The following is a 25821-nucleotide window of genomic DNA, read 5'->3' on the forward strand; positions in this document are numbered from 1 at the left end:
GTGTTCATTCCGGAGGAGATTCACGCGAGGCTTTAATCCCGTTCATTAGTGAAAAAAGCGAACCGGACGAGACGAATAATATGCCGAATTGTAAGGATCTAGCGGCGCGGGATTTCTTACGATTGAAACTGTATCTGAGGCTACTTCGCAATGTTGGTCAACCTGGAAGTAGGTGGTATCTCGACATGCTGCGAAAGTTCCAGCCCCTTCTTTCTACCGCGAATGGTACAATTGATAAGCGCAACACGGACAAGGACCAAAACAACGATGGCGATCGGGGAAGAAAATTGGACGCCCCAAACATAGCGGGCAATTTGAGAGTTAGAAGGGTGTCGTCCATGACGCTCGGAGCTGTCGATGATAATGAAGTTCAACGTGAGATTAAAGTGGAATCATCGGAGGAGGAACAGGAAACACCACCCGTCACTTCTAGTTTACTTAACGGTAGCCATAAAAGTATTTAATTTCAAATTATAGGTATAATCAAACGGATTGAATATCGCACGTATGAAATTTTGGTAACTTTACCTATTTCTTCAACTTCAAGCCAACAACGCAGAGGACAGTCGAGTCGTAAATTCCATCAGTTATCTGGTAAAAGCGAAGCTGCAGTGTGCAAAATTGGAATTGGATCATCAGCTGAAACTACAAGAGTTAGAGGTATGATTAAATCATCATCTCGAAGGCGTTGTTATTTTCACGAAACAAAAATATTTATCGTTATGAAACGTATTGTGTTTGGGAAAAAGATGGAGGAGAAGGCGTTGAAGGTGAAAATAGCCGAGATGACGGTTCACGAAACTAAACTACGAATCCAAGCTCTGATCGAGGAAAGGCTCCGTGGTAGAGAACTTGACGAATTACGCCTGGCTCAGATGAATGCCGAAAAGGTGAGTATGTTATATGTTTACGTATACGAGGATGATCGTGTGGGAAAATTGTTCGAATATTTGTGAAATTTCTTCAGATTTGACATTCTGTTGAAAACTCATATCGGTCCGTTTTTTCCAGGCCATTACGGGTGTGCGGTTACGTATAAGTTGCCCCAGAAATACCTATAATATTATTTCCATTCTTAATCGAGTCTTGTCTGGGGTATTAATAATTTCTCGCTTAACGAACGCTTGAATATTTAAACTGCTCAGTGTCTGATCAATTCTAATTTAGGCAAGGATATAGGTCAATGGCCAGGTAACATCCCGACGATGTGATAGATTAGCCATAGCCGTGGAATAGCGGTGACAATGATTGGCCGACGCAAGATGAAATCTTTGACTCTCCGGTTACTCTGTGATTGCATAAGCTGTACGTACTTTACCGTCCGAAATTATTGGACCAATTGACATTGAAATTTGTCTATTCAGAATGAATCGCGATAGTCCGGTGGTTGAGTTTACTTGCTTTGTTCGAGTGACTCGCGGAATCGTAGATAAAAACTGATAAGAGAAACGCAACCAGGATGTACGAGTACTCTAGTTTAACCAATGACAATGTCAACGGCTGGTTCTCGACTCGCCTACTTGTTTGAATGATTTGAAAATGATCTATACCCGCTATTATTCAGAAGTTAAGAGCACGTTTGCAAGTGTTGATCTATTTTCAGACTCGGTCAGAGGTGGAACACGTAGCCCGACTCGCCGCCCTGGGTGCCACCACGTCACAGGATCCCGCTTCTAACGGCAGCGACTTAGGGGATGGGAAGTGTTCCAGACATCTTTATAAAAGTAACTGCAACGGCGTCAGGTACAAACAGCATCAGCATCAGTAGAGAGCAGTGTCTTGATTGCAAGACACCAACGGCGATACAAGTATGCATTTTTCTGACCCCGAGTGATAATGATGAAAATTGAATTGTCAATTATTCTCAACTGCGGAGAATGACATTTAGACCTTCGGTATCTGTTTGGGAGCAATGTACCAAGTTTTGTGTATCCATACATTTCTATCAGCCGACGACAATATTTTTTGCTCAATCTTTTGAAACGGATAGTCATTTTTCACGTACATTGCACTTACTATTGCTAATTATAATTAAGGATGCAGACAAACCTGAGCGCTTACCTTTATGGTATCCCATGATAAATTGGTTTGTGCCGGCCGTGTGTAAGCCTGGAAAGGTTGAAAAAGGTTTAAACAGCCTCGACACGTTTGAGAAAGGTTCTTTTTCATTTATTTAATGTTCAATTGGGCATATAATCTCGATATCGTATCGTTTAAAAAACAGATTACCGATCATACAAAATAACAATATATTATGCGTTTATTAATTTCTTTGAGAACGGACAACGTCAACATAGGTATACATTATAAGGCGTAACATTCAACAGATCAGCTTTTATTACGATACAAACTATAATAATTATTATTAATTCTAGCAAGACACGGCAAAATTTTTCTCTTCTTTCTTTTCGTATTTTAGTTTCCGTTTTTTTTTTTTTCTTAAATTCTTTTTATATTATATTTTCCAATTATATTATTATTATTTAATTTACTTCATGATTTCTTATTGCGTTTCACTCATTTTTCTTGTAATATTGATTGTTAATAATTATCACAGAAAGTTCATGAAACAAAACGTTGTTAATAAAACGACGAGGATGATGATAAAAGAAAAATTAATGTTATACTTAGGAATAATAATAAAAACAACAACGACAACAACAACGATCTTTCGATACAGATAAAAATACACAGTACGATAAATCAAAATATTTCACGCTGGATCGTTAATTATTATAACCGTCATGTACGCATAGTGTATAATTATGAATGTGCTCCACCTATCTCGTAAGCATGTGTAAGGTGGAAGTACGTGTGAGAATCATACCTAAAATTGAAAATGTCAAGTACTCGAGTCCTTGTCGACTCCGATTCTGCTTTGAACCGCAGCCTAGAAGTGTGTCGGGAGAACTCGGTGACACTCTCAAGTGTTACCAGCACTGGGCATCACAATTTCGAACACCGCTTACGGCTCAGCAACGAAGAGTAAGAATTACGTATAATAACACTTTCAAAAGCATATGCGATTACGCTTGTATTTTTGGCATAACTGCGAAACCTTACTCATCCCATTCTTAGCTATTAACGAGTTAACATAGCCAACTGGAAACCCCGCTTAAGTATTTTAGTTGCTTAACCATCGCCGCCGAGCCCCGCCAAATCCACTTTGCGGTTTGCGGTTTGCGCGACGTGTTAGAGGCAATTAAATTCCCGCGGTATTGGGGCGCGGCGTGGCGGAGGGTGATGGCGGCGACGGTTTTCTGAATAAGTAAGGATTTATATTATCAACAATACCGATGACAGATAAATGTATCCGAAATGCAACCGAGTTGCAAATATTTTGAATGCTGTCGAGTTTTCGACGATACAATAATAATTCCCGTTGCTGCTTCCGTATGAGAATAAGGCATCAGGCTCGCAAGACAGTTTTCCAAGTCTTGAAAATCCGACGAGTACGGTATATATATATATATATATATATATATGTATATATATATATATATATATGCGCGCTGCATTAATGTATATACTTATACGTATAAAGATTCAGCGGGGTAAGGATATAATATCGGTTTTGTTCAACATCTCACGCAAGCGATTATTCTGTGATATTTTTACGACTCCGATCCCGATGGTACGGTGTATAGGTGAAATTTGGCAGACCCTTAAGCTATAAATATCGAGTATTGGAAAAATGGAAACCGATTTATTTTCGAAGTGATTTCATTTTCGGCGAGTAATTCATCGGAGAAACTCTACTTTCCATTTACATCACGTAGCGAATCGAGAACCCGCCACGCCTGCATTGATTTCTCGTTGAGTAAACGAAGTCGTCCTTGCAAGAGAAAAAAATGAGTTTCGAAAACTCCCGACAACTTCTACTTTCCTGAATAGCGGACAATTGTTTAGAATCATAAATGAGATTGCGAAAAATATCTACACGGATCGATCGATTCTTCCCTGTGAAAGGTTCCGTGATGCGTGTGCACGCGTGAAAAAAAAAATTATGTCCGTGCCAACGAATATCGGCAACGAAATGTAATTTAGTCATGAAACGTTACTCAAGTAACGGCAGGAAAGTAGAGAATTCTCAAATTTCTCCTTGAGAGCGTCACTGGATCGCCTTTTAAAGCGGATAGGTATATATATAGTATAGGTCGAAAGCACGGGGGTCTGGAGATGCGGAAAGTGAGTAGGAGAGCGGTGATAAAAACGATGAGAAAAAAAGGGATCGTAAAATTCTTGATAGGAACTACGTAACATTTTATTTGCATTTGAAAGCACCCGGAGCTGTCACGCGGCTGTTCCTCGAATTTTTCTTAGGAAGCGCCGCCATTTCGCCGTTCCTGCGAGTCCGATACCATCGCTCACTCGTTTACATGTGATAAAATAGGTATATACGTAAAAGACAGTACACGTGTCGTGGACGCGAGGAAGGAGGTGAAAAAAACTGAAAGGATCTTACTCGATGACGGATAAAAACAGGAAAAGTATAAGATAAGGGAGATCGGCGCCGTACATACGTATGGATATATACGGAAAGGTTGGCCGAGCTTTACTTTATCGACATGCTAGTCGGAATCGTTTATTCATTCCTTTATTCCGTTCGATAAACACAATGAATCGAGGGACGACGCGTCGAAAGAAGCCGCTCTAAGATCACGAGGGTGGAATTGTGTCTGATTCTGAGGTGCGTTTGCATAAAGCCACGATTGAAAAAGGAGCAACGGATCGAGCAAAGCACAGACGTTCACGTCAAATTTCGTTCGTTATCGAATACGTCGTACTATCGCATGAATTGCATCTTATACTAATTGTAAGTATAATATTTTATATCAGTTATACGCATACAACATAATATACTATATGTCCTCAATTATTTACTTCCTATATTATTGCGTAATCGTCAATCGTTATTTATTATCATTATCATTATAATTATCATTATCGTTATCATTATCATCAATAATATAACACTGTGATCATCAAATACATGTATTTAAATACGTCTTATTAAAATTAGGATTATTGTCACAGACGCGGTTTTTCGACATCGTTTAACATTCTGCGGTGAGGTGCTGACGGTATCAACATATTTATTCCTATTATTGCTATTAAATACGGTGATTAAGAATTAATTTCATTTGTAAAACAATCATTGTCGTTGTTGTTGTTGTTGTTGTTGTTGTTGTTGTTGTTGTTGTCGTTATCATTATCATTATTATCATCACTATAGTAGGTGTACAAGTATAGTATTTATAACTGTTTTCTACGTTTAATAGACATGAATTACATTCCCCTACTGCGTATATAGCGCTCCGTGAAAATATACCCAATAGGCGACGCGGCGTAAGTACAATGAAAAAGCGGTGTTGTATTTCCCAAAATTGTCTCGTAAATTACAGTCAGACCTCACGTAAAAGCTGATTACTAGAGAATCACCGAGGAATGAATCACTACTGCTTACCATAGATGCCGTTGCTGCTGCTGCTACCCGAAACGTAAAATTAACCATTGAGATTGCGAGTTGCGATCGATTCGTGCGAGACTAATCGGACTACGATTAGAATCTCGCAGGGTAATTGAAACTTCTGAATTTTAAATTCGGGAAATATTCGACCGTTGGAGAAAGTTGAAAAACGCGTCGACTATTTTTACGTACACGGTAGATCTCGGAGGCTTGCACGGATTTGGAGGCGGCAGTTTTTGGAGATATGTGTAAATTAATGTAGGTGGAGCTATTCAAGAAAAGGCCTGTCGTACCATGCTCATTTTGTATGGTATGCGACGACAATTGCATACAAAAAGCAAAAATTTTCTTGCCGTCAAAAATTTTACAGCCAGACTGACAATCAGTGATTGTTATATAAGTGAATACCGCGCGTGTGATAAACGTTAGAAGATTTAGAAGTGCTTCATGATAATCTTAATGTAAAACTCGATAAAATTGAATTAATTTCTACGAAAGTTCTTAACACTATATTATGCATTGAGGCATTTTTTTTTTTCCAATAATTATTCAGTAAGTACTATCGAATTAAACTCGCCCTAATTTATTAACCGCGAAGAACCAGCCGGCCACACTATGCCACAAGAATTAAGCAGCTATAAATCTTGTTACGCGGTATATTAGTTAGTTTTATAGAAAATAGTCCAAGTTATGTCATTCCTTCCCGCCTGTTTCAACTTATCGTACTAGCTCTTCATAGGAGGTATAAGCTAGTATCACATCTACAATAAATATAGGTAGCTACGAGTAGTAATACAATATTTACGTAAGGAGTAATAATTACGTGTCACCATTGTATGTACTCGTATGCCTCTTAATTCACTCGCCGATAATACAGCCAAAGTTTTTGCCACAGAGAATATATCGTGCGCTATTTCTAGGGGATTTCTCATCTCATAGCTCTTTTCTGATCAAAAAGGGTCAATCAACCGCCTATAAGTCACAAGTGTAGATGCAGTTTCAACAATAATTTAACCAGCCATGAATTTATAGATTGATTGGACTGATGAGAATTGTCCAGAGAAATATGGTGAATTTAAACAACTTCAAAACCTTTGTCAGTATCAACCTCGTTCTTATAGCGAGATGTAGATTTTCAATTTTAACCACGTCGTAGCTTTAAGGTATCATTGGGCGGATATTCTCAAACAAAAGTTAGTCTCGGTGAGAATATTGATTACTTTGCGATAAGATAAATATCTCAACAAAATCGATCATAATCGAGTTGATAAGTTGCAAGTTGAATTATTCAAAATCCTCGAAAATTTCAAAAAAATTCATAGGTATTCAGAAAAATCAATGAAATCATTTTATGTAAAATATAAAAAATTTCACTAGAGATTTGCGAGACAAATTTTTATTGCAACCATTCATCAACAACTTTTTGGAATTATCATTATTCTGAGCGAATTGTCTTATCAACTCGGTTGTTGATTTTTTCCAGATTTCCATCTCACCGCAAAGTGTTCAATATTCTCACCGAGACTCAGTTTTGGTTGGTAATATACATCCAATAATACCTTAATATGGAAAATAATAATTGTTGTCTAGATTTATTTGGCAAGCCAGTTTAGAAATTACCGTTCCGCGTAGAGTCTGCATCTTGAATATTAATCCTTAATGACGTGTTATATTGATCCAGGTCCACTGGATCTGACCGACGACTTCTATTTCAATCTAAGGAACGAGACATACTACTTCGTATCGAATTCACCTTCCGACCAACAATTTACGCTCAACGTTAGCCTAACTAATCTACTTTCAGATAAATTTTACGCTCAATTCTCTACTTGAATAACAATTTTTCCACTCCTAATGTTAACTAACGTCAAAAAGGTGTTGCAGGCGGGGGTTTGATCACGACGGTTTGTCCGAAACATCTTACGTACCTATGAAAAAGTGAAAACTTACTTTCTATATACTACTAGACTTTTTTTTCATTCACTTTACTTTTACTCCGGATCATTTTATCATTTATGAAATCACACATCGTAAGTCTTAGACATGCAACTATTCAACAATTGTACCAATAGCATATTATTATGTAGACTTTGCAAATACTTAATTAAGTTGAAGTGCCAGCTTGATTCTTGCGTGTGGCGTTAGATTGTTTCTTATTCTTAGCTTATCAATTTTAATTCAATTATTGCTACCGACATTACTATTATTATTATTATTATTATTGTTGTTGTTGTTATTGTTATTATTGTTAGGTTAAAAGTTATATTTCAAACAGGTAAAATATCGTAACAACCAGGACTTGATATAGAAAAATCACGCAGATCGGGAAAGGTGCGCTGAAGGCTTTAACCCGGTAACGTCGCGATGCTCGGTAGGCCAATTTTTAATGTCTTCGAAAGTTTTTTTTTAAGCGACAGGATTAGGCCGTACGCTATGTTGGCCTGACGGACCGATGAATTGACCAGCCGGATTCCTTGCGGCAACAATCCTCAAAAATTCATAGCCCCATTGCTACCGACAATAAACTAACGGAATATTTTACTTATGGTATATTGCAATAATTGTCAGAGTTCTTTGCCAAATGTTGTTTTTCGCCTCAGCAGTTGGTAAAATTATTATACGAACAAGAGGGAATTCATTCGAAAATCTGTCTCGTCCAATATATGCGGGGTGATATTTCTAACAAATAACAATTTGCATATTGCATGTATCTAATGTGTATACACTGTTGGAAAAATTTAATTAGACGTAATGTCCCAGCAGGTCTACTTTATATTTGTGTAATTTTTCACATTTCTGTTAATGAATACAATACACATTTTTGTAAATTTTACGTTTAAACTGTCATATCAACGTTTAAGCTGTAATTTTTAATTTTTTCTTCACTTAGCCATACACTAAAAAATCGTCAAGTCAACCCAAGAATTTTAATCGACTTGCTAGAACATGTTTTTTCTAACCGTGCTTGCTTACATTTCTACTCACGAGTCTTCTGTCTCATACTGCAAGGAATCCCAAACTTGCGTAGATATACAAATACTGATAAAACACGTTTAGAGACTTGCTTCAGAGGTTAAAATTCAGACACTCGTCGGTTAAAGTTGGAGAAATTCTATCTCGGTACTTTTTTATGGAGCGTGAAATTTTCTATCAGAATCTGTATTCAGATAGTTTATAAGTCAAACCGTTTACGAGAGAAAAATATTGGAAAGTTTTTTAATTTTTTTTTTTGCGAGTTTTTTAAATCGAAAATGGAAAAAATCAAAATCAAGAAATCATATTTGACTGAGATATTCTGTTTGTGATGCTGTACCGAAATTTTGATGCGCGTGTGAAGAAAAAATTCAACACCCTAATAACTCCCCTGTTGGCTAAACCCGTGGGGTACCCTCTTTTTCATCGGGGTAACAACAAAGTATTACGTTTTCTATATTTTTTTCACTGTTGTCCGAATAAAGTAAGTATAACTAAAGCTATTGATGGTATTTTTTGATAAACTTTAGGTATTGAAAGAAAAAAAAAATGCTTTTAATAGTCATGTACGAAATTGTTGATAAAATGAAAAACTAGAGCCAATATCTAAAAAGTACGCATACTTCTAGAGTCGTCGACATCAATTCTTTCACAGACCACTAAAAAATATCAAGAGCAAGAAATCCACTGTTGACCAGTGACAATCAGAGCGACGGCTATGTGAACATAATCCGACAGCGAATACCGATATGTACAGACTGCGAAAGTCTTTTCCTGCGTAGTTGAAGTTAAACAGCGCTGCGCCCCCTTCAAACTCCGTTGATTCGAGTAATTCGAGTAACACTGGCAACTCGGCCTTAACTTCCAGTCCCGAGGGGAACTTGGATGGCGTAGCAGTGCCACGGCTGCGATGTGCCACTCTGGTTCAGGGGTGAGGTGAATGTTACCGGCTTCTCCCTCGAATTACTTTCACCATTTGGGAAAGTATTCTTTCGAGCATACTTTATACCGCCGTCGACTTTGCCGATGTTAGCTCAGGCATGGCTTATCGTAAGGCTACTGTAGACCATTAGTTGGCGCAAGGTTGGATGATAGTATATACGAGGGCTCTTCTTTTTGATTTCTTCTTAATTTTCAAGAGTATTTCAATAGCAAGAATTTATCCACATTTTGTTCGTTCTGAACTGGAGATTAAAAAAGAATGAAGAATTTGCGTGGAAGAATTTCATCACACGCGCAAAGGAAGTGGAAAATTTTATTCAAAATAACAATTTTGCTCCGCGTCTCCCACTCAATACGTATTAGGCACAGGTATAACTTGAGGTCGTGGCGAAACAATTTTTCTGACGAATACTTGAAGACTCAATGGTTTCATTCAGTTAAACATTCTTTGCGACCGGCATTCCCGGCATTAATTATACTGTACTTTCTTCAAATAGCCAGGTAAGCCGTAATTTAGGAACAACGTGCGTAGGTAGAAAAAAGGTTATATCATTTTTAAGTATCTTTTATAGCCTGTGTAATATGCGAAACGACGGTTATACTCCGGAGTCCCATCTCTTCTCCTGCTCCGACCTGCCTTTGTTCTCCCCCCAGTTTGCTCTTTGCTGCAGAAATTCGTACTTTTCTCATTGTCGATGTACCGGTTAGTTCCTCATTGTTCGTCGACAAAGCGGGAAAGAAGGATACTTGAAGACCGATCTCTTCGAAGAGGAGTTCCTAACCTGCCCGCTTGTGACCTTCGTATTTGATGGCCGTAACTCCGTTCCGAAAGCTTCGAATCGTGCGCGTAGGTGAATGAATACATGGTTTATTTGATATCGACTTAACCGAAATAAATAATGAAGTAACACCAGTTTTTGCAATAGAATTGACTAACGAGTGAAAGGTAAAAGTTTCCGCATTCAAATCGAGGTTGCCGGATGAAATATTTTCTCACTGCAAGCTTATCGATACTCGGGATCTCCTTCCAATTTATCGTTATTCACGCTCCCAACCACGCTGAAATGCGTAAGCACAACGCACTTGAGCATTAGCGGGTACGAACGTGCACTTAGGAGTGAAAAAAGCCCACGCCCCAACAATACTGTACTGCCAACCGTGGCTCCGTGTCAGCTCAAAGAGTCAAAGACGGAAAAACCGGGGCGGAGAAACCCCTCGAAATTTATCTGCCCGAGGTTATCTACAATCGAAAGGGGAGCTCCCTGGTACGTGGGCGTGTGATCCAAGTCATGGACGCAGCATAATACGATATCGATATCATCCCTTCACCGGCGAACCTCTCGCGATGAAAATAAATCTACTCAAACGCATCGAAAAACGATTTTTCAATTACCCGACGAAAATTTATCACTCCATGCCCTATGCACCTATGTTGCAGCGTTTAAATCTTCATCTGTGATTTCCGACATCGCGAAAAAGCTAATGGCCAATATCCTCTCTCCGTCTGCCCAACACTCCGGAGGACAAGTTTTCCATCGCTTATTACTAATGCGTGAAAATCGCGTCACGTTGGTTGCCATCGACGTTTCTGACAGGGCTTACATCGCTTGTCGTGTGTTAACGGGCGCGGTTGAAGGTTTGACCGTTGTCATGACTGTGGCTGTCACCGCTCTCAATCGCAGACACACTGCTGTTTACAGGTTTGGAACTCTGCGCCTAATTTGTAAAATGGGATTTCTAGTCTGGGTGGAGCCTGAGGCGAACCTTCGGAGTGGGTGTTGAAAAATTCTCTGCCTCTTCAACGATCCTCACGAGGTTCATCGATCCCTTAAAGGTCACAGTGATATCCTGAACGTTGGGTTCGAGGTTGATTCATCGGGTGCTTAAACCAGCGGTCTTTCAACGGATTTCGTTTTTTGATGTCAAGCAGTTTCGAGGAGTTAGTTGGCCACTCGTGACTGTTAATCAATTTATGCACAATCGCGATAATATGAACGTCGATCGAGAGGATAAACAAAAAATCATCTACGAGGACTCGAAGAGAACGATATCCCTTCGATTCGCTTCTCTGGCCTCATAAGAGTTGCAAGGTGGCTGGTATAATCCTCCGGTAATTATTCGTCAACTCTCCGATTCTCGTCGATGCGAATAACTGTCCAATTTTGTTCTTACTCTTCTTCTTGTCTTTTCTTTTTTCTCCAACTTGTAACTTCGTTGGGTGTACGCGAGGGGCTGAGTGACGACGGCCAAATGTTATCAAAGATACGGGAATCGTCTCGTTGAATATTTCTATTTGACTCGGGCCATCGATTGATAATGAATACCTGAGAATACCGAAGTGTAGAGGTTCGGAAGATTCGGCAGGCTTGTGAAATCTTGAACACCTTCCTCTAAGGGCCTAGGGATTCGCCGCCCAAGGACAAGGCCTGGACGATTCTTGGGTCGGCTTTGCTTCCTTCTCGGAATTCTTCGAGTGTCAGTTTGTCGTCGTGATTTTTATCCATTTGATCGAAAATCTTGTCCACTCTTTTCTGAGGTGTATTTTCATCCTCGGCCTGAGGTTGTTGCCCCTGAAATAAACAAAATTCGAACTTCACTCATCGACGGAATTTCGACGCAAATGAAGTTGATGCAATTTAAATTGCGTACGATAACGGCACAGGAATATTATGGGATACGGATTCAGTCTCACCCTCAAACGCTACTCGTTATTCCGACAATTTACTTTACAATTACAGTAACTGCCAGATAAATATTTCAGCCTTCGCTTTGCCCTCTACAAGGTGGTAAAAAGTCTGCTAATGTACACCTCGCCTTAAGGGGCTATGCCAGTGTAACGGGTCGAGAAGTAACTACTGATTTTCGCGATTTTTTATACGTCAAATTAAACCACTCGCGAAGAATAGACAATACATTTTTCAACATTTATCTTATAAGGTGAAAATGACTTCGAAAAAAAGGAGTCCTCATGGTCTACACGCGATTGTGGCTGTAAATATTACATAAAACAATATTTGTAAAAAGATTATCAATCAGTGTGAAAGCCGCTATCTTGCTGTGAAGTTTTGGCAGCGGCTTAAACAAAAGGTTTCGAATTTAGCCTAGTTTTTCGTTGAAAAATATATGAAGATTTCGGCGAATAAATTAAAAAATTAAAGTTCCGTAGTAAGATGAAGAATGGATAGATAGCTTGAAAGCTCCTCCTTTGAGAGTATGCACTGTTTTGAAAGATCGAGTTTCCAGAAAACCGTTGAAAACAAAAACTGTAAAAAAATAAAAATAAGTGTTCAAAAATTGACTTTGATTTGATATAAAAAAATCAGACTGATTAGCGTATTTGAATCATCGAAAAAAAAATAGCGCAAACCAGCTATTTTTCGACCCGTTACACTAGCATGGTCCTTTAACTACAGCAATCGGCGTATTATGGCATATTATGGCATCAAGCCACGTCCCCGTGTCAGGTGTTGAGTGATTCATAGGTACCGTGTGTAGTTAAATTTTCAAGCCACAGACTGTGGGAAGTGCAAAATAGTGTTGTTCAATAATTTAATACTTGCACGCTCTATTTTATAAACGCGGTCGGAGTTGTTTAAACTTATTGTTAGTCGATACCGAGTCCATTGAACTCTTTTAACCCGCGTATGCATATCATTTATGCATATCGTGCATTTTGTTATGTCTGTCATGAGTTTCCCTCGAGTATGCCATCGACAAGCTGTAATGCATTCTTCGTGAAAGTCTCTGATTGAAACGTTTTTTATTTCTCATGGGAAAATTGTCGCTTGTGAATTACAGCAGTTTTCAAATTGAAGAGTTTGAAATGGAAGATGGCTGGAGGATCGTCATTTCTATAATTATAATCAAACCACAGTAACTCAAACCTTGCCTCCTTAATATACTGTATTGTCTTCGAATTCAATAAAATTACGGACCTTGTTAAATTCACAGTCATTTTTAAGTCACACCGCCAGAACACAAAGGTGATGCAGAGAAACGTAATTTCGGCCACACGTTCATACCATAACAAACACCTATACGCATAGCTATCAATCATCGTTAGGTACGATGCGTCGAGAAATCTGACGGAATCTCTCTATGAAACTCGGTGAGTGATTATACTCTACTTTAAAGAATGCCTAATTTTATCATTCCCAGACGGATATTGAAAATCGAACCTGCCTGTGTTTCAAGCATAGTATTCGGTACGGCTCGCTGTATAACCGCATCTACTTTTGTCTGGGACACGGCATATAAATATAGATGCCGCTAATACATCCGTCACGTTTCGCTCTACGAGCCTTTCTACTTTAAATGCAATCAAGAGTACCACGTACGATTTCAAATAAATGTTAATGATTTCCATCGCCGATCGTCGAATGGCGTAACGATGTTTTCGTATATTATGCAACGTGGTATACGTATAACATATTCGTAGATAAACTATTTCTATTTCGAGTATAACGTTCGATTACTCGCTTCTGGCTCGTCGAATTAAATAGTTATAGGTATTCTATGTATTGAATAGCGTGTTGCGACTAATTGTGAGTCTACTTACCACCATCTGATATATCGCATCGACAATGTTGTACATTTCGTCCCTCGTGATGAACCCGTCGTTGTCGACGTCGTACAGACGGAATGCCCCTAGAATTTTAAATATTTTTGCTTGCCAGTTGAAACAAGAAAATAGTGCACGACAGCAAGTGGAATAAGGTTATAGAAGAACTGTACACGGACGATGGGAAATGATTGGGCATAAAATATGTAGTATGACTTTACAGGTGTAAAGGTTTCAACTCACAGTGTAATTTTTCATCAAGATTTCCTCTAGACGTCACGGAAAGCGCTCTTATAAACTCTTCGAACTCGATGGTGCCATCCTGTAACAGAAAAACGTTGGAGGCGATGTTTCGAACTACCAAACGATTCAAATTCAAGGTGGTTCGGTAGCGACAATAGCGCCATCCGACGGACAATCGTGAGCACTGTATTTCTCAAATAATCGGAAAATGAATCTGGCAACGCCGCGTGATACGCTTGCGTTGCAGCCTGCTCGAACCTTCGGTCTTTACCTCGCTATAACCTTTATTTTTTTGAATAAAAATGTCAGATCAGTTACGATTTAACGGGAAAATCGCAAAAAATAAAAATAAAGCGTTTTAACAATGCCATATCTAAACAGCAGAAAACAAACAATTCGAATATCGCGCGCAATGTGCATACTTCCGACGTTGCCAGACGTACAACCCAACCAAAATTAAAGTCGGATTTTTTTTTTTTAGATCATGTTATTCATTATTAAATGACGGACAAAATTGACAAAAATTTGATACAATATTCCTATATAAATATACGTTTCGCCTTACTCAATATTTTCTTCCATCCGATACATTTCATGCTTCTTCAATATTTAAACGACCAATTCGAAAGTAAAGGTTTTTATCCCAGTTTCTGTCTACACAATACAAAATAGCTCCACTTTTTAAATCCAAAAACTCGGTAACTAAACGGTAAATCATTTTCAAACTTGACAGGATTGTTTGATATCACTCAAAAAATTATGTAATCCGAACACACGTGAATTAAAAATTCTCGAAATTACCACCCAACTACCTTCAGCGACGGCGGCATGGAGTACAATAGCAATGTTAGGAAGGGAAAGCCGCGTTCGTCTGACCATCTACACGCATACCTCACTTCACGGATCGTCGCGTCTAGTCTCCGCAACTTGGCTGGATTACTACTTAAAATTAGTGTCGGAATAGCCAGTAGTGAGTGGAGCGTAGCCGTCAGGCACGTTGCGAGTCTCATTACGTCTTGGGGGCGGGCGTAAAGATGTGGAAGGATGAAAAAATTGCAGGATCACAATATCGAATTTTTAAAGAAGCGAATGCTTTATTCGTAGAAAATACAAATATTGCAAGTAGAAGTATGGAGAAGTAAAATAATAGAAAGGTCAGAACGTAGAATGCCGAACTGTTGAATCTTCAGAATTCTTCTTGGTAATATAGAATCGCATATAAATTCTCGATTTTGCCGTTCTACGTTTTGATCCTTCAATATTTTTTCATTATGTATTTTGACTTTCTCTATTTACAATTTTCCATACTCGGACTTGCCACATTTTCAAATTTCATTAATCAGATTTTACGCATATATAAAAATTCGGTATTCTGGTACTTCTATTAATCGACATTTTTAGTTTTTTACCTGCGCCCCGTCTTGGATCAGATGTAACAGCTTTTTTATCACCGATTCACGCATCAAGACGGATTTGGTTCATTTCAATATCCAGAATTATAACATAGCATGGTGTAAATAATACTGACGTGACCCAATCGAGATAAAATTACCGCGAGCAGAGAATTTCTATTTACGTGTTTTGAACTACGATCACCGAGAAGCTAATTATTCATCACTGATCGCAGATCGAAACAACGATCTGTAACGGATACGAGCCGAACACCCATTTGTAAACTTCTTCCATTTTAATCTATCTCTCTCTTTCTATAGGTTGAAATAATATTGGTAACTCGGCCTTTTTTTAACGGTGAAATTCTGTTGGGTAGTCGAGTCTCTATTAGAACTTATCAAATTCGGTGCGATTTTCGATTCGACACTGACAAGCAAAAGTTTACTGAAAATATTGGAGATGTACCTATTATCACGATCTTCACAGAGGTCGGCGTGGCGCCTTATCAGAATAATGATTTGATCTGATGCGGATGTACTTACACTGTTTTCGTCGAAGACTCTGAAGACGAGAGAAGCAAATTTGGACGGATCGCCTTGCGGAAAAAATTGTTTGTAGATTTTGATGAAACCCTGGAATGTCGAATAAAGATGTGTTAAACGATGGATTGTTTTTGTTTAGCTTGCACCGTTTAACACGTTGGTACTTCGACGTGTTTCTGACGCATCGTTTTTTTTTTTTTTTCAAGTAGAGTGATATGACTGACTGACTGATTGTGCAGCGTCATAGCAGAAGGTGCACACATTCGTATCACAGGTCTGCAATCAAAGCACTTCCCAGGTGTTACTAATAGATTTTTATTCATTGAAACTGGGAAAATACTTAAAAAGTTCCATCACGTCGGATTTTTTCTTCAACTCGTGTTTGTAGTTTAATTTAGAGCGAAACTCCCGTTTAATTCGAAATCTGGTATCCTAATCTTGATTATAAAAACCCCTTGCAAAATTGATTTCTTACTTCCATTTAATAAGCATTACAGCGAGACTCAAGAATAAATACAAATAGGAAAACAGAAAATGGAAAGCTGAAGCGTCTTCGGAGAAGTATCAAAAAAGGAGAAAAATGTTTCGTAGGCAAAAAAAAAAAAAAATTAACAAGAAATTAAGTAAATTTCATGAAGAAATAGTTTGTTTAATGTTCTAAGAAATATTGTTCAGTACATTGTAATGAAATCGTGGTGTTTTTCATTATTGTTTGCTTTTTTTTATGTAAACACCTTGTATTTTGCAAGAATACTGTACGTGATGGAGAGAAATGGAAGTCATTTCTGAATTCAGCACACTAAAAAACATAAAATTTACTAAAAACATCCCATGCGGCTGAACTTTTTTTTTTCCGAAGACCTGTGTATTCGAACGATTGCTCAGACAATGCTATAGCCTTGAACTTGAACGATATTTACACAACCTGTAAAATACTTTAAACTTGGAATCTGTATTCACCTGCTCTGTAAGGAGACCGTTTGGGCAATCTTTGAGGAATCCTTTGTGCCTGAAAGGTAAACGGAAGAATGATGATGTCAATTTCATAAGAGTTACGAGTTTGCGATCACCGCCTGCAGACGAGTGGAATTGCACAAATCTCCACAGCTCATTGGAACTTGTGCGAAACGAACTTGTGCTGTAATTAATTTTGTGTACTTACCACTGCCTGATCTCCTTTTCCGTAACTAAAACAGACAAAAATAACAAACAGTAAAATAAACAGTTGAATATCCAAAAAACGTAGTTTGTGTACGAAGAAGTAAACCGATTGGGAGAATAATAAAAATTATTTGTTTCAATTCGCATCGACTCTCATACAATTTTGTTCACTACAGATACTTTATTTAACCTGTAGTTAATAAAAACAGTGTATCGCGCTTGGCGTTATCACAATCATCATCAATCATGGGAACTTGTAATGCAATAAGCAGAGCAAAGAATCCACCGTATGGATACGGCCAGGGAAGGTAAGCATGGCCATGTCTGGACCAGAAAGAATCGAAATTTCAAGAAATCCGATTTTTCATTTCTTAGATATTCTGTTTCTACAAACTTTTACAAACACTATGGCGTAAGTCCAACGTAAAATGATCTCAAAATTGAACTCATGAACGCCAAAAATTTTATGCCGTATACAGCAGGAACGCTTTTTGGGCTCGGGAAGAAAATCTCAGGCATTAACAAAAGAAGCTTACAGAGTGGAAAAGTGTCGACGTTCTCCGATTGCTACCGCAGCTACGGAGGGTGACTTGAAAAAGTTATTTCACAGCCCGAGCAATTTTTGCGGTTCGCTTGAAGTTATGAAATATCGATGTTCTAATAGGTTTCAAAAATTTTATTACATTCTAGAAGATTTTCCTGAATTTATTCAGATTTTAGAAAAGTGACTTTCTTTGTCGAGTTTCTAAATCATACTTCAGATAAGCTGGGTCCAAAAGTTCTCAAAAAAATTTCGATTGCGTTTTTCGTCATGTACTTTCGTACCAAAAATTATAGAGCCAATCTAACAACGAGGCATCGACGTATAATCTTGATCGGGATGTGACGGAATGCCCCATCTGTACGTAAAAGCTAGCACGACTTGTACATCAATTCGAGATGTCCCGATCTTATTTCCTAAATTAATTTAACTTATTTCCACAATTAGTAACCTTTTCAGGAAGTTTATGCAAAGAAATTACCTGCACCACTTCTCAATTTGAATTATTACGAACCGTGAGCTTGCGGTTACTGAAATACAAAGTCCATAATTACTCGCGCAAATTATCGGCTGCATAATTAATAGCTACAACGGGGTGGAAAATATAATTACACCATCCGTTCCGGCAGAAGAAACAGTTTGTTCTTGTCAAAAATACGCCGACAGCCTTCGTCGTTTCATCCAGCGTTCACTTCGCACTCGAAGATCATTCCTGCCTCTTTGCCTGTAATATTTATCTCCCACTCTGCAGTTCTCTCGCATCGCCTGTACTGATATTTTCGTCGTTTATCTTCTTTTTTAGTTGTTTTTTTCTACATAATATTCCGCGGCAAACGCAAGCAGAATCAAATATATTTTCCAATACCCAGCAAAACCTTCCGCGAGACGGACAATCGTGTTTTTCCCCAGCTACATTCCTCGATGCCTGTATGTAAATAGAGCTGTAACGTTATACCCTCCTTGTGTATTATATTCGTATGGTAATTCCCTCGGAGAATCGCGTACCTCAGTTTATGGGTATATGTATACGATGCCTTGCAGCGGCGATGTCGGATGAAAACGAGATGAAAACGAGATGGAAACTCGATTCACTCGATTCCGAGGAAGAATTGGGCGAAAGTGTCGAACGAAATTATCTCTCATTGTCGGTAGCTCGATTCGACCTCATCGTGACGCAGCCCGGATCTATAACTTGAGGCTGCGTATAATAATAACGCCGAATACGGGGCCGGGGTCACGCCATGGCACGGCGTGAATTACGGGGCCCGGAGTCGGTGATATTGAGACGGGTGAAAACGAGGTGACACAATTTATCTCATTTCCGGAGCAAAGCGAATCTTCGTTTCGGGATTCGAGGAGAACCATGAGAGGGAATTGCGCCAAGGGCATCACGCGATCCATTCCTGCACGGTTTATATCGTAGTTCGCGCTAAAATCTTACATTGCGAGCCGTTCTACGTAGGTCTATCTGCGTGCCGGATCGTGCAACGTATACCAGCTTCTCATGTTATCGCAGCGTCGTCGTCCGTGACCCGGTCACATTCTCCGCACGTCCTCGCAAATTTCTTAATGGGGTATACCTAGTCGGGATCTTTCAAAGATCGATTTTCCTTTAAATCATTTTATTTTCGTAACGACCGTACATTCAAGTATAAGCACAGAAGATTTCATGTCGATTCGACAAATGTTGCCGAAGTTACGCGCACGTTTGCGAAGATGCCCCGGATCGTTTGAAAGTGCTTGTGAAACTTTGAACGTATTTTTCTCAAAACTGTGTTTACAAAGTCGGCGGGAAAGATTTCTCGGAAACGGCTGAGCCGATAAGTCTCAAATTTTTACACGAGCTTTATGAATATATTGTTCAGTCCTTGATCGAAGGTTTTTTCTCGCCGGTAAATATTTTCCATTTTGTAAACAAATTAAGGCGAAAATTTTTATGGAAAATCGCAATACTGTTTTCTGCAGCCTCCGTTTTGTTAAAAATTAATATTTTGCTTATTCCTTCCATCGTAAACCAGATAATACCTTATATTAACTGAATCTTTTTTGTTTTTTCATTCCGGCTGATCCAGTCCAGAGATATATCCCTCACCGCAAGACGTCGTTTTTTTAGAGGTGCACCCGGAGATCGGCCTCAACAGCTTTAAAAATCATTATTTCTGCAACTAAAAAATATCAGAACGAAGTTCAATGCTACAGCAATATGTGTATAAATTTTTATATTACCACTGAAATGTCTCTTTGTGAAAAATCCTTGAAAAATCGTTTGTTTTCGGCCGCCCGATCGGTTATAACCCCAAGTCTCACGGAAAGCTCTTGCGCTCTTGTAAGACAAGGCGGCGGAGTGGGTAGATCACCTTTTTCTCACAGTTGACGAAACACCCTAGTAATCAAGTACATAATCGCTTCTACCGGAGCGAAAGAGCCTGCAAACGCTTCACGGCTACACGTGTAACACGTCCAAGGCTCGAGTATCGAGGCGTGGCAAAAGCTGCTCGTTTTCCAAGCAGTTTTACCATCCGATTCGACGGAAACAAGTCACGAATTTGCATACACATAGGTATAACCTTTTTACGGCTGCGGCAAGTGGAACTGTAAGTAAAGTAGGCCGAGGACATGCGATCGCAGGCGGGCGACAACGTACAGGGTACTTATATACTTGTATGTATATATTGTATATCTACCGACAGTAAAATCTGATAGAAAACGAAAGTATAGCTAGCCAGAGAATGGAACTCCTCACCTTCAATCTCAGCTCGCTGTGGTATAAAACAGGCCGCATTTACAAACAACGTATATACGTGTACAAGCAAATGTCACGCCCCGAGACAATTCGCACCCTAGGACTGAAATTGGCCTCCTTGTCCCGTTTTGTCTCTATTTCCTGACTCGTTCGAAATAAAAGTTAATCAAAGACGAGAAAATCTGTACTTATCCGCCTACTTGGTTAGAATTTCGTTAGGTGGGTGCACGACTAGATTTTATCCATCGCCTCAACATTCCGTACCATTGTCTCGTTTAGCCGAGAGAGGAAGAAGTCGGATAAATTCCACGATTTCTTCTCCCGTTCGCTGTAAAGTGGAAATTATTCCCCCTGCCTTGTGAAATGGACCTACCATAACTTTCACAATCTTTATCATTTATAATCAGCTTTGCGTTACTTCGTTCACGGAAATCTTTTTCTCTCGTCTTTTTCTTTTTTGTTCGTTAAGAAAACGCATCTGTAGAAAAGCGTACCGAAGAGAAAGAAATGAAATGAAATGAAAGTTCAATTGTCGAGGAAACCTACCATAAGCTCCCAGCGTTAGTTTTTCCCACGTTCTCGATATTCTGATTAGCAGTATCCCAATCTAGCCAATCTAAAAGGATGAAAATCCTGAATGGATGTTACGCTTGGTGCTGAAATATGCGAGGGACAATTCTTAATCCTTTTAGCCACAGAAGCCACTATAGTCGCATCCTTTTTCTTTTTCTTTTCTTTGTCATTTCTTTTATATTCCATGAAAAATCCTGATTTTTTTGCATTATACAGGTAATGAAATACTTCAACTCTGGAATGATTAGGATTTTCTGTGAATCCATAATTTTTTATAATTGTTACAATTAAACGAATGGAAAAAAGATAAAACGTGTTTACGTGAATATAAGTCGTTAGGGGACAAATTTGATGATAAATTTACACTAAAAACACTTGGAATTCATTCGTTGACAAACAGAGATCTCAGAATGACCACGAGATTTACAAAATTCAATGCATAGGGGTAGTTTTCACCCTCCTTAGGGATGCGCATAGATAGTAATGGGGATTGCACATATTCTCGGCCTGAAATTGTACTGTCTCAAAATAAATATTCATGTAAACCTCATTCAAGAACACTGTCTGAAACAGGCTTGATAATTCATCCTGTTTTCACCCCATTTTAGGGGTTGTTTTTAGTTTTATTAAATTTTTGACATCAGTTTCGCATTCAGTGTCGAAAAATACATAGGAAACGTATAATTGCGCTTGCGTGCCTACAAAAATTGAAATGCGTGACTGAAAGAATTAAGCGTCACGATTTATATTTTTATATGAAATGAACGTTGAAACGTACATTAACGTACATGTATGTTCAGTATGATAGCCCCAGAGGTTTGCACAAATTATCTAATGAGTTATTATTCTGTCCGTCACTGCGGTATCTACTTCCCTTTGTTTGCCTACGGCTGGAACTGCAACTACAAACCACTGAAAATCTATGTGATTACACCTCAAAGGAAAATGTAAGCATCTTTGACGAACGGGTGTGTTAGGGAAAGATTTCGCTCATGGGGAGTCTTATTAGAGCTGTTTATTCATCTTTTGATGTGTGACGAGAATTTTGTATCCTTGCTGACCGGGTTAGTAAAATAAAATTCAGTTTCGTCTCACCAGTGGTTTAAAAACGTCAATATCTCAAAACGTTTTGGGGGCGTGAAAGAAGTCAGCTGATCAGTAGTGAAACGATCGTTTCGATCGATGGCCAAGGGGACTGATATACCGAAAAAATTGATTTCGGTTTCGACTTTTCATGTCCATGACATAACCCTCGGACTTGGAACGGAAAAATTCGACGCGCATCTTTTCACCACGGCTGGATCTCATCTTTTTTCAATTTGCGCACGTTCTCCTCTTGTCAACAGCAATAATTACCTACGTCCAATTTCCGTGTAACACAAGCCTCTTTGCCTTTTAAATTTATTTGTCGAGATGAAACGTTAGCGAAATATTAACGTTCTTGAGTAAGTTTTAAATTGGAAACGCTTATCGGCGTGTTGACTGCTGGTTTTTTTTTTTTTTTTCTACGCAACTTCCGAATTAATTTATGTCTCCTCAAATCTACGTTCCGTAAATAGGTATAATGTTTAAATAATGCTAAAGTTATGTCTGTTATATTGAAATTTACGGCGACACAAGTTCATTTAACTAAAGTAAACTAAATTGCAGACAGGTAGCGATTAACGCTGCACCTTCAAATCTACACGCTTACTCAAGTTCCGATTGCTTACGAGCCAAGTTTGGAAGTTCCGTTCAAGTCCCAAGTTCGTCCGTCGCCGATAGCTCGTATCAATCGACTGAGCTGAATCCTCTTACAGAATTTAATACCGTTATAAGCTGGCTGCAATTGGAGCGCGCTCGGTGTGATTTCTTCATTTTCCAATGAACAAGAAAAACGAAATTCTACGGTAAATGCATTTTGTGCGTACAGCATACTCATATATCAGTTCAGCGAGTTAAAATCGCTGTAACGTTGATCGTGAGCTGGAAAATAGTAGGTTCCACAGCTATGAAAGAACATGATTGAACCGAATCGTAGGGGATCTCACGACCAAAACCATGATCCGTAGCATCCCGGCTAAAACGGTATAAAATCGAAAGATTAGACGACCCTTGACTCGACTAGGCGGTTAGTAACGGTCGGAAACACAGCAGCTTCGTGGGGGGTCCACTTCTGCTATGTTGAAATAAAAAAAAAAAAAAATAGGTAGACGGGATGTATAACGTCATCTCGTCCGATATACAAAATTTGAATAGATTTTATTATTTTATTATTTACTACAATTTTTTTTTGGTCAGACATTTTACGCGCAGCGTTTGGCCTGGACGAATCTTCAAAAATGCCGAAAAATTTAGCCGACCTGTTCCATAGCGTCCCGGTTCAGTTTTTTTTTTTAATCATTTCTATGGCTGCTGTCCCAGACACTACCGGGACACGACGGCCAATGACTACGAACCAACTCAGGGTTCGTAGTACAGAGAGCCGTGGTTACATTCACAGATACCTTTCAATCTTATCCAAATACTCTTTTATTCGGAAGTCCGTAATTATTTACAATCCAGCGTACGTCACGTGTAACGCACAATCGTCATAATACACCGAAATGCATCGCAATGCTTTGATTCTTGATCAAGGAGCCAAAAATTCGAAATGTAGCGCATGTACATGCGTACTGCGCCTCACGTCGGAGTCCCAACGCGGTCGCATCGACACTTTTAAGTCCACGCCGCCGCCACTGACTGATCCGTTTAATACGTATCCGCACATACTCGTATTCAACTTCAAATTGACGGACTCCCACCTCGTACCGCTGTTGCTTGTAAGCCGATATCTACTTAACTGTCTCGAGCATTTCTGGTCGTCACCGTGTCTAGAGCTCGACTGAAAATCCTGAAAACCAGCGCGCTACCCCAGCTCGCCTTATTTCTGCCCGATTGTGGCGCCCGATTCCTGCGGCTAATCCAAGAAACTTTCGACTTGACAATAAAGGGTCCGTTACTTTTACACATCTCCCACGTAATTCAACTCAAATCTCTATCTACAGGTACCGCAACGGAAATATTTTTGTATAACCAAACATTTCTTCCCCTGTATTAACGTTAACGTGAACATACTTTTTTTTTTACTGTCTTAAATAAGAATTTACTTTAATTAGTTGGTAACAGCTGCCAACATTACGAAAATACTGCCTTCGGACATTTTCAATACCGCCTATACACTCCAATAAAATCACATGCTGGACTCAACATGTCTGATATCAATGTTTACTACATCTGAGCAACTTATTTTATCATGACCAACCGTTTTCAGAAGAGATGCTATGGAACAGGTTGGCTAAATTTGTTGACATTTTTGAGAATGCTCTCAGGTCATACGCTGCGCGCAAAATGTCTGAAATTCGTATTTTGAGTTCAGGGTCGTATAATCCATCGATTTTATACGGGATGCTACGGCTTTGGCCGGGATGCTACGAGTCAAAAATCTTGGTCGTGAGCGGCCGTCCTAGAATAACTTAGGCACAGGCAAGTGATCTGCACACCGAAGGTGGGATCCATCGCCTCTACATAACGGGACCCTTCAACGAAAATGCTTGAAAGCGTATTATTGAACAGAAAATTGGTGTCGCTTAGGGTAGGCAACGTTGAGAGGGATCGGTGGGGGGGGGGGGGGGGGGGGTATCGATTATCAATCTTGGATTGGATTCCGTGCGAAGCGTGGGTATTACGGATGAAACTGGGATGATGTAGCCAGGGAAATGAACCGAGACGACCGTGAGGTCAGCGGTGTTGAGATTCGCGCGAGAGGAGCTTAGGGCTTGAGCTAGGCTCTGCAGCCAGAGGTTCAAGCATCGAAGTAATAACAGCTCTAGCCGAGGTGAACCTGAAAGTTTTTGGACGCCCGACCTCACGGCGCCTGACGCCGCGCCCCTGCAACCTCTGCCAAACCCCAAAAATCCTCCCGGCCGTCGCGATACCGTCGAAAACCGCAGAGTCCTAGTCCCACCTCCCTACAACTCCCTTCACTCTGTGGGCTATAAGCTCTGCTCACGACAAACTTTACGATTTTACCCGTATTTTATATTACCCTGCCGCTTAGTTTTACCCTACGGCTACTCGAGGGTGGCTCATTTTTTAACTTCGTCTTTTTTTCTAAATAGCCACTTTGAAAAATTACGCGACGTACTGAAAGAAATTTTCGTAAAACCTGGAGGAAGTAGGAAAATATTTAGAGGTCGCTACCAATTATTGTAATATTTTTCATTTATGTGTACACCTTGCGGACTTATACATATATATATATATGCATATATATATATATATATATATACATATTATATATAATATTTACATGTTAGTTTATTTCTTTTCTATCGTGGTCCAATTAATCGTTCATCAATGAACAGAAAACTGCGCCTAACTAGTCGGCAGTTGGCTGTTCTCGTCTTTTATCCGATGGATTAATCGTCTCGCAGAAATTTGGTTAACAGTTTTTGCTACCGGAAGAGGAGTATCGCACCACCTTGATGTCCCTATTTCGTTTTCAGTAACTGATCTTTATGAACAATGACTAATTGGACCACGATACGAAAAAAATAAAATAATGTGTATACTTAAGAGCGTAAATTAGTCGTTAATTTTTCAACTCACCTGAAAATTTTCGAAATTGTACTCTTTCTAACAAGAGCGTAAATTCTACAC

The 25821-nt window shown here is 39.2% G+C and overlaps 1 protein-coding gene across 5 annotated transcripts in view; it reads right to left on the bottom strand.

Annotated features, from left to right (window-relative positions):
• Positions 1 to 2225: 2225 nt before the first annotated feature.
• Positions 2226 to 25821, bottom strand: part of LOC107220424 (frequenin-1) — a 28767-nt gene continuing 5171 nt past the window's right edge. For 4 of the 5 annotated variants that reach the window (XM_046731071.1, XM_015659017.2, XM_046731070.1 and 1 more), the window contains exons 3-8: positions 17286 to 17310; positions 17084 to 17132; positions 16124 to 16213; positions 14190 to 14268; positions 13944 to 14032; positions 2226 to 11955 (exon numbers count right to left, since the gene is read on the bottom strand). In XM_046731071.1, the coding sequence (XP_046587027.1) occupies positions 11776 to 11955; positions 13944 to 14032; positions 14190 to 14268; positions 16124 to 16213; positions 17084 to 17132; positions 17286 to 17310 (512 nt within the window). In that variant the 3' untranslated portion in view covers positions 2226 to 11775. The remainder of the gene's footprint in view (positions 11956 to 13943; positions 14033 to 14189; positions 14269 to 16123; positions 16214 to 17083; positions 17133 to 17285; positions 17311 to 25821) is intronic. The other variant, XM_046731073.1, reaches the window with a different exon arrangement.

The sequence above is a fragment of the Neodiprion lecontei genome, chromosome 2 (assembly GCF_021901455.1).
Source record: "Neodiprion lecontei isolate iyNeoLeco1 chromosome 2, iyNeoLeco1.1, whole genome shotgun sequence".
In the NCBI taxonomy this organism is placed as follows: domain Eukaryota; kingdom Metazoa; phylum Arthropoda; class Insecta; order Hymenoptera; family Diprionidae; genus Neodiprion; species Neodiprion lecontei.